This window comes from Acipenser ruthenus, unplaced genomic scaffold (genome assembly GCF_902713425.1).
Source record: "Acipenser ruthenus unplaced genomic scaffold, fAciRut3.2 maternal haplotype, whole genome shotgun sequence".
In the NCBI taxonomy this organism is placed as follows: domain Eukaryota; kingdom Metazoa; phylum Chordata; class Actinopteri; order Acipenseriformes; family Acipenseridae; genus Acipenser; species Acipenser ruthenus.
In genome coordinates, this window is record NW_026708237.1 from 1 (window position 1) to 10,000 (window position 10,000).

The window sequence follows — 10,000 nt, forward strand, 5'->3', positions numbered from 1 at the left end:
CTCCACACGGTCTCAAAATCTTTCTTTAGTCGTCTCAGCAAAATGAGCGCCCCCACGGTTTCACTCAGTGTGACCTCACTTCCTGCTACGGGGGAGCGGTTCAAAAACCACAAGGAATTCTATTGCAATGTTATATTATTAACACTGGAGACACACAGAGAGACACACAGAGAGACACAGAGAGACACAGAGAGACACACACACACTGACACACACACACTGACACACAGAGAGACACACAGAGAGACACACAGAGAGAGACACAGAGAGACACACACAGAGAGACACACAGAGAGAGACACAGAGACACACACAGAGACAGAGACACAGAGAGAGAGACAGAGACACACAGAGAGACACACAGAGAGAGACACACACACACTGACACACACACACTGACACACACACTGACACACACACACTGACACACAGAGAGACACACACACTGACACACACACACTGACACACACACACACTAACACACACTGACACACACACACTGACACACAGAGAGACACACACACTGACACACACACACACTAACACACACTGACACACACACACACACAGAGACACACACACTGACGCACACACAGAGAGACACACACACACACACAGAGACACACACAGACTCACACACACACTGACACACACACACAGACACAAGACACACACACACAGACACACTCACACACACACTGACACACAGAGACACACACACACACACACTGACACACACACTAACACACACTGACACACACACTGACACACACACACACACAGAGACACACACACTGACGCACACACAGAGAGACACACACACACACACACTCACACACACACTGACACACACACACAAGACACACACACACAGACACACACAGACACACACACACTGACACAGACACACACACACACACTGACACACACACACTAACACACACACACTGACACACACACACACACAGAGACACACACACTGACGCACACACAGAGACACACACACACACACACAGAGACACACACTGACACACACAGACTCACACACACACTGACACACACACACACAGACACAAGACACACACACACACACAGACACACACTGACACACACACACAGACAGAGACACAATAATAATAATTATAATAATTATAAGGGTAATGACGCTCAGGGTACAAAGACGGTTCTTTTTTTGAATTAGTGCAGACGACACGCCCTCCCAGGCACAGAGCACTTTGCAGGGCTGTATTTAGAAACACTTACTTAAACCCAATGCAATTTAACTACAAGCCTTCTTCAAGATCTCCTGTGTAATTCGACTGAAGCCACTGAATGTAATGTCGTTAGTATTTCTTTACACACGGACACACACACACAGACACACACAGAGACACAGACACACACAGACACAGACACACACAGACACACACACACAGAGACACACACTGACACACACACAGACAGACACAAACACACACACGGACACACACACAGACAGACAGACACACACAAGGACACACACAGAGACAGACACAGACACTGACACACACAGAGACAGACACAGACACACACACACAGACACTGACACACAGACACACACAGACACTGCTGAAAAACAGCAAGTGCATAGAAAATTAAAACAAGAACTAATACTGCAGGAAAATAAACTAGAACTCATAAAAACAGGAACAGGAAAAAAACACAAAATGCTGGAGAGAGAGAGAGAGAGAGAGAGAGAGAGAGAGAGAGAGAGAGAGAGAGAGAGAGAGAGAGAGAGAGAGAGAGAGAGAGAGAGAGAGAGAGAGAGAGAGAGAGAGAGATTCACGCTGCATAGTTTCACCCATTCCAGGTTTTACTACCAGCTTGACTAGCTCAGGTGTGTCTGATTATTAAACTCCTAGTGAAACCAGGACCGGATCACACTGCAGTGCAGCTGGAGTCTCATTCCCAGCCCTGCGTTAGTTTGAGTTATTTGCTCATTTTATTTTGAAGGCATTCACGTTACTGACGGACTCTCTCCCTTCCTGTATTGCAGCTCAAGCCACAGACACGTGACGCCCAAAAACTCTGCCCTGCCCCGAGTAACCAACGCAGACACGCACTGTCCACGCCAGGCCTGCCAGCTGACCACAACATACAACAGCCAGTCCGAGCTGCGCTCAGCGAAGCACGCAGGCTGCAGAGCCCAGGGAACGCGGAGACGCCATGCGGCTCGGAACCTGGTTTCAGGAGACAGGGGTTTCAGGGCACTGCGCGGCACACCAGGCAGGGAGACTTGGGGTTTGATACAGCACCCTCAAACTAGGTCTCCCGGGGGTCTCCTGGAAGCAGGTTTCAAGACGCTGCTCCTGAGAGGCTTCGTGTTCCCTCGGGTTCAGAAGCACTAAATGAAGCTTTCACAAACCCTATGAAAATTAGGAAACGACAGATCCTGTAAAGAAAGGATCACAATGCGCTGATACCCTGACCACAGCCTACCCTGGTGTGCCACGTTCTTTAATATGCCTTACCAGACCTCTCTGTGCTTTACAATGCTTCCCTATGCTTTACCATCCCTCTCTGTGCTTTACAATGCTTCCCTATGCTTTACCAGACCTCTCTGTGCTTTACAATGCTTCCCTATGCTTTACCACACCTCTCTGTGCTTTACAATGCTTCCCTATGCTTTACCAGACCTCTCTGTGCTTTACAATGCTTCCCTATGCTTTACCAGACCTCTCTGTGCTTTACAATGCTTCTCTATGCTTTACCACACCTCTCTGTGCTTTACAATGCTTCCCTATGCTTTACCAGACCTCTCTGTGCTTTACAATGCTTCCCTATGCTTTACCAGACCTCTCTGTGCTTTACAATGCTTCCCTATGCTTTACCAGACCTCTCTGTGCTTTACAATGCTTCTCTATGCTTTACCACCCCTCTCTGTGCTTTACCACACCTCTCTGTGCTTTGCAATGCTTCCCTATGCTTTACCATCCCTCTCTGTGCTTTACAATGCTTCCCTATGCTTTACCAGACCTCTCTGTGCTTTACAATGCTTCCCTATGCTTTACCAGACCTCTCTGTGCTTTACAATGCTTCCCTATGCTTTACCAGACCTCTCTGTGCTTTGCAATGCTTCCCTATGCTTTCCCAGACCTCTCTGTGCTTTACAATGCTTCCCTATGCTTTACCACACCTCTCTGTGCTTTACAATGCATGCTTTCACTGTGCTTTACTACACTTTGCTGTGCTTTTACTCAGGGTATCTTTTCTAAGGGTTAGTTTGCTCTGTTTTTTACATACAGCCTCCTCCAACGAGGTCTCCTGGAAGCAGGTTTCAAGCCACTGAAAAAGTGGCTTCATGTTCCCTGAGGTTTACATGAAGGGCTGAGCAAAACCAAGCCCAAGTAAAATGCTCGTGCAGACGGTTTGTTTTTCGGGTGGGCGACACCTGTCCCCTTGTTCTGATCCCTCAGCCTTGTCCCCTCTTATTAATAACTACAGTACAGCGCTCTGCATACCAGGGCAATATTAATAGAGAGCTCTCCTCTCTCACACATGACAACAGGGACTCGTTTGGTTTTGCTGTTCAGGAAGTTAACACCACACAAGGACAGCACCTATTGGACAGCAGTGTCACCCAGTCCAGGTTTTACTAGCAGCTTGATCAGCCCCAGTGTGTCTATTATTATTATTATTATTATTTATTTCTTAGCAGACGCCCTTATCCAGGGAGACTTACAGTCGTAAACAAAAATACATTTCAAGAATCACAGTACAAGTAATAATACAATTAAGAGCAAGATAAATACAATGACTTTGGTTCTGGCAAGTACAAGTGTGACAAAATACGATTCAATATCGGAGCAGATAACAGTGTCAGTGATAGTTACATCAGGATATGATTAAATACAAAATACTACAGATTAAATAACACTTGTGACAGATTACAGTACTCTGAAGTACATGATTAGATGCAGTAAAATAGGGGGCAGATAAGAGCAAGTAAAGTGCATTTAAGGAAGGGTGTTGTCTAGGTAACAAGCTCAGGTGTGTCTGATTATTAAACTCCTAGTGAAACCAGGACTGGATCACACTGCTGTGCAGCGGGAGTCTGATTCCCATCCATGATACTACTACTAATAATATGAATTATTATTTGTTCATTTAGCAGACGCCTTTATCCAAGACGACTTACAGAGACTAGGGTGTGTGAACTATGCATCAGCTGCAGAGTCACTTACAATTACGTCTCACCCGAAAGACGGAGCACAAGGAGGTCAAGTGACTTGCTCAGGGTCACACAGTGAATCAGTGGCTGAGGTGGGATTTGAACCCGGGACCTCCTGGTTACAAGCCCTGTTCTTTAACCACTGGACCACACAGCCTCCTATTAATGCTATCCCTTTCAACCCCCACTCACCTTTCTTAAACTCCTCCAGCATGCAGTCCAGCTTGGTGTCGTGGAACACGAAGTGGACCGGGTGGTTGTAGAACTTGGTGATGGATTTGAGCGTGCTGCAGTCGTCCGGGTCCACGAACGCCAGGTCCTTGACGTACAGGATGTCCACGATGTTGGACCTCTCCCCGTCGTAGACCGGGATGCGCGTGTAGCCGCTCTCCATGATCTCGGACATGGTGTTGAAGTCCAGCACGGCGTCGCTCTGGATCATGAACCCGTTCTCCAGCGACGTCATCACGTCCGCCACGGTCTTGGTTCGGAGTTCGAGCGCTCCCTGGATCATGTTCATCTCCTCCTTGACCAGGTCGTTGTAAGGGGCCGTGACTTTCAGCATCTCGACCAGCTTCTCCCGGTTGTAAACGGTGCCGATCTCCTGCCCCAAGACGCAGTCCAGCAGCTTGCTTATGGGAAAGGACAGAGGGAAAGTCACCAGCATGAAAAACTTGGTCACCACGATGGTGTTGGCCCCGACCGCCAGCCCGTGCCGGGAGCACAGCGCTTGGGGGACGATCTCCCCGAAGATGACGATGCCGACCGTGGAGGCGACCACAGCGCCCAGCCCGGACCCGATCAGATCGTCCAGCAGGATGGTCAGCGTGGTGTTGACCAGGACGTTGCCCAGCAACAGCGAGCAGAGGAGGTAGTTGCCCTTCTTGCGGATGGGCTCGATCTTGCCGGCGTACTTCCTCTCCTTGTCGGTGCCGCATCTCTGCACGATGCGGAGCTCCATGGGGTCCAGCGCCATCAGACCCAGGTTCAGCCCGCTGAACATGCCGGACAGCACCAGGAGGACGCAGATGACCACGATCTGCAGCCACAGCGGCAGCATGGGCTTGCGCTCCTCCACCACCAGCAGCTTACCGTCGTTGGCCCCGAGCAGGTACCACTGCCCCCCGGTGCTGTTTCGGATGCAAAGTCTGTACAGGCGGGACTTGTCGCTCTTGCGCAGCGCTTTGATGGTGAGATTGAGCACGCCGGTGGTGTCCCGACTCGACACTTTCATGTATTTGGAGACGGTGATGTCTTTGGTGATGTCCGGGCAGGTCCTGTTGGCAACGGCACCTCCTCCTCCGCCGCCCTCTTCCTCCTCATCCTCATCCTCCTCCCCGGTCTCCGTGAACTCCTCGTCCGTGAAGGCGATGAATGCCGAGCCGGTGTCTCGGCTGAGCTGCAAACCGTAAAACCGGAGTTGGACAACGCTGCGCTCCCTCACTTGCAAGACGCCGTCCCCCGTGGTCACGCCGGAGTCTCCCTCGCTCTTCTCCAGCCTCATGCCCAGGATCACGGCCCCTCCGCCGGCCGCCGCTCCCCCAGTCCGCCCAGCAGCTGCGCTCAAGTGAAAAACGATCAAAGTTAACGTAGTGTATCGCAGCCCGCTTCGGCCTGTCGCCATGTTTGTTTCACTCTCTGGGAGCTGCGCGCTGACGTCACCGACTCATTCACCAGCGCCCCGCCCCCCTGCACAGCTCGGCCCCGCCCCCCTGCACAGCTCGGCCCCGCCCTCTCGCTCTTTCTCGACGCGGTCGAACCTTTTTAAAGGTGGAAATGTAAGACGGTCTCTTAAGGTGGAATAGAACAGTAAAGTCTAAATTAATTAATTCAAAGCATAAAACAAATACATAAATACATAAAGCAGGTCATTTATTATAAATACAGTGCTAGAAATATATGTACTCAAAAACAGCAGTCCGAGATGGAATTGTTTTCCTGTGACTCACTGAAGAGGCCCGTCTATTATTTTTTTATAATCCACGGATACCCTTGTGATGCTGATATTAAAGAAGACGAGGTTCAGCAGTACAGTTGTTTTTTTAAAAAAAACGTCGTGTTTTCAGCGCTGTACAGACGTTCTGTGTCGTTATCCGTTTCTCCAGTTTCTCTGAGATACGAATTTAGCAATTTTTTTTAACGCATTCTCATGTTTGTTGCTCATTAATGAACATTTCTGCACTGTGGGTGTTTGTCGAGTGATTGAAAACGAGACGTTTTATGTGTTTGAATTGAAAGCGATTGTCTCGAGTAATCGAATGGGTCAAAGTTCAAGTATATTTTTGTTTCTAGAGGAATTATCACTTTTTGACGTCATTACCGTGGGTTTATGCCCTTTTTCTAGAATGTGTGTAACTGGACCAGGTTAAATTTCTTATCTGTATATTTATAATGAAGGTGTGTTTTGTGTGTGTGTGTGTTTTGTGTGTGTGTGTGTGTGTTTTGATGACTCGTGTTGTTGCATTGCCCTCGCCGGTGTTGTGAAATGCTGGAGCGGAATGTTTTACAGTAAAAACCGCTCTCGGTAAACATTACGTCATCCTTGCCAGGGAGCTAGCCTGGCTCTCATTGGTCGACGGTGACATCACCCCGAATCAATGCTTTTAAAGGCTGAATCAGACCCGGCGATAGTCGAGCGGTTTCACAGCTTTGAATGGAGGATATGTAGAGTCAGTGAGTCAGCCGCACCCGCTAATGCTGTGTTATAGTCGATATACTGAAACTGGACAGAATCGTTTCCAAACTGTGCTTCTGCTAACGTATAATAAAACGCCATTAAGGGGGGGGGGGGGCAGCGGTTAACAAAAGCGGCTTTATACCAGAACAGTCCCACTACAATCCCAGCTCCGCCACCGACTCCCTGTGTGTGTGTGTGTGTGTGTGTGTGTGTGTGTGTGTGTGTGTGACCCTGAGTAAGTCACTGAACCTCCTTGTGCTCCGTCCTTCGGATGAGACGTAAAACAAACGAGCTCCTATTGGAAGTGACTCTGCAGCAGCAGCAGCCGTTGTTGATGATGCAGAGTTCCCCCCCTCCCTAGTCTCTGTGTAAGTCGTTTTGGATAACAGCGTCTGCTGAATGACTAATTCGTAATAATAATAATTCAACATACTGAAATATCTGGGTTTTTTTCCTAAAGTACAAAGAAACTCACAGCTTGTGAATGAGTCGACCCTGCCGCTGGAGACTCGGTGATGTAACGCGAGTCTGTAATAACACGGTGCTTCCAGGCTTGTGATGACGCGATGCCCACACTCGCTTATGTCTGTTTAAATCCATTATTATTATTATTATTATTATTATTATTATTATTATTATTATTAATTTATTTAGCAGACGCCTGCTTTATCCAAGGCGACTTACAGAGACTAGGGTGTGTGAACTATGCATCAGCTGCAGAGTCACTTACAACTACGTCTCACCCGAAAGACGGAGCACAAGGAGGTGAAGTGACTTGCTCAGGGTCACACAATGAGTCAGTGGCTGAGGTGGGATTTGAACCGGGGACCTCCTGGTTACAAGCCCTTTTCTTTAACCACTGGACCACACAGCCTCCCTTAACGTCCTTGTGATGTCATTCACTACGTAGTCTGTGATGTAACGATCCGCGGTTTCTTTCTGTTTGACCCTCCAGGCATCGCGGTATTGAGTCTGTTAATTGTCCTTTATTTTTCTGTATCGCGCATGCTCTAATTTAGTTTCTTCGAAAACTACAAATTGTAGGCAATATCTATTTATTTATTCATTTATGCATTTATCTATTTATTAATTAATTTATTCGTTTAGATTGCGTCTACCTTAAACCTTAACCTCTAAAACAAACCCAAAAAAAAACAATTTTACTGCGCTATGAGAAATGCGACGTGTGATTTTGCAGCGCAGTAAATGTGCGCTATAGCTTTAAGATCGAGGATTGGAGGTTTAAGGAATCCGTTGCCATGCAACAAATGTCTTCCACGCATTGGAGGAAATCCCGGATGGATGGCCAGGTTGACCAATGGGATTCATGTAAATGATATCGATTCGCCCAATCACAGACCGGTCCTCGCCTCACTTTTTCATACACCGTGAAGGTGGAGCCAAGGAGACGGAGAAAAAAAAAAAAAACGAGTGACAGCCGCCTGAACCAATAGCATAAATGATCTTCAGCAGGACGGCCAATCAGAGCTCGGGGTGGGAGGGGAACGGGCGCGGTCTACGAGAACAACACAAGAAATGGCCGCCGCAGTGAGAAAGAAAGCGGCTCCCCAGCGTTTTAACGGGTTGTATCGTTTTGTTTTTAACAGACAGGCGGGTTTGAAGATGCTGTTTTTAATTTCCGTTTGCTTTGTCTTCGTGGCGCGGTCTGGCGGAGAAGAGGGGCACCAGACGGAAGAGTTTCTCAAACGGGAGTTTTCACTCACAAAACCTTACCAAGGTATAACATTTATATAACATTGTAATGTATGGACGCTGTGTCGCGTTCGAGATGTCAGTACTGCGTGTATTATTATTATTATTATTTATTTCTTAGCAGACGCCCTTATCCAGGGCGACTTACAATTGTTACAAGATATCACATTATTTGTACCTACAATTACCCATTTATACAGTTGGGTTTTTACTGGAGCAATCTAGGTAAAGTACCTTGCTCAAGGGTACAGCAGCAGTGTCCCTCACCTGGGATTGAACCCACGACCCTCCGGTCAAGAGTCCAGAGCCCTGACCACTACTCCACACTGCTGCCCTACTGCGTTTCTGTTGTGGGGGGAAATTTGAAATCTTTCTGCTGGGAGAAAAGCTCATGAATATTGTTTATGACTATTGCATGACACCGAAACATTTCAACTGAAGTTTTTATTATTATTATTATTATTATTATTATTATTATTATTATTATTATTATTTTCCTTCCTGGTTGTATTGTAAACCTTAACCAGGATGAACAGTACGGGGCTGGGAATCAGACTCCTATTGCACAGCAGTGTCACCCAGTCCAGGTTTTACTACCAGCTTGATCAGCCCCCAGTGTGTCTAGGTAACAAGCTCAGGTGTGTCTGATTATTATTATTATTATTATTATTATTATTATTATTATTATTATTTATTTCTTAGCAGACGCCCTTATCCAGGGCGACTTACAATCGTACGCAAATACATTTCAAGTGTTACAATACAAGTAATACAATAAGAGCAAGAAATACAATAACTTTTGTTCAAGCAAAGTACAAGTGTGACAAACCACAATTCAATAATACAGCAGATAATAGTGATAGTTACATCAGGATATGATTAAATACAAAGTACTACAGGTTAAACACTTGGCAGATTACAGTATTCTGAAGTACAGGATTAAATGCAGTAAAATAGGGGGCAGATAAGAGCAAAATAAAGCACATTTACATGAAGGGTGATAGTGTCCCAGGATACAAACAGAGGAGTTCTACAGGTGCTGTTTGAAGAGGTGAAGAGGTGAGTCTTAAGGAGGCGCCGGAATGTGGTCAGGGACTGGGCAGTCCTCACATCTGTAGGAAGGTCATTCCACCACTGCGGAGCAAGGGTGGAGAAGGAGCGGGCTCTGGAGGCAGGGGAGCGTAGCGGAGGTAGAGCCAGTCTTCTATTATTATTAAACTCCTAGTGGAACCAGGAGTGGATCAAACTGCACTGCAATGGGAGTCTTACAGTAGCCATGTGACAGTGTTGCTGTGTTACCATGTGACTGTGTGACAGTGTTGCTGTGTTACCATGTGACTGTGTGACCATGTGACAGTGTGACTGCAGTACCATATTACCTTGACTATATCTGTGCTCCC

At 47.1% G+C, this 10,000-nt stretch overlaps 2 protein-coding genes across 5 annotated transcripts in view; one reads left to right on the forward strand and one right to left on the reverse strand.

The window, feature by feature from the left end:
• Window positions 1–4,402: 4,402 nt before the first annotated feature.
• LOC131730377 (metal transporter CNNM4-like) lies at window positions 4,403–5,909 on the reverse strand (the record flags this gene model as incomplete). Its single annotated transcript, XM_059020459.1, is given in 1 exon segment — window positions 4,403–5,909. A coding segment is annotated over 1 exon segment (1,432 nt), but the record flags the coding sequence as incomplete, so codon positions are not given.
• A 2,480-nt stretch (window positions 5,910–8,389) lies between these two features.
• Window positions 8,390–10,000, forward strand: part of LOC131730376 (VIP36-like protein) — an 8,055-nt gene continuing 6,444 nt past the window's right edge. For 2 of the 4 annotated variants that reach the window (XM_059020455.1, XM_059020456.1), the window contains exon 1: window positions 8,390–8,625. In XM_059020455.1, the coding sequence (XP_058876438.1) occupies window positions 8,424–8,625 (202 nt within the window). In that variant the 5' untranslated portion in view covers window positions 8,390–8,423. The remainder of the gene's footprint in view (window positions 8,626–10,000) is intronic. The other 2 variants (XM_059020457.1, XM_059020458.1) reach the window with 1 other exon arrangement.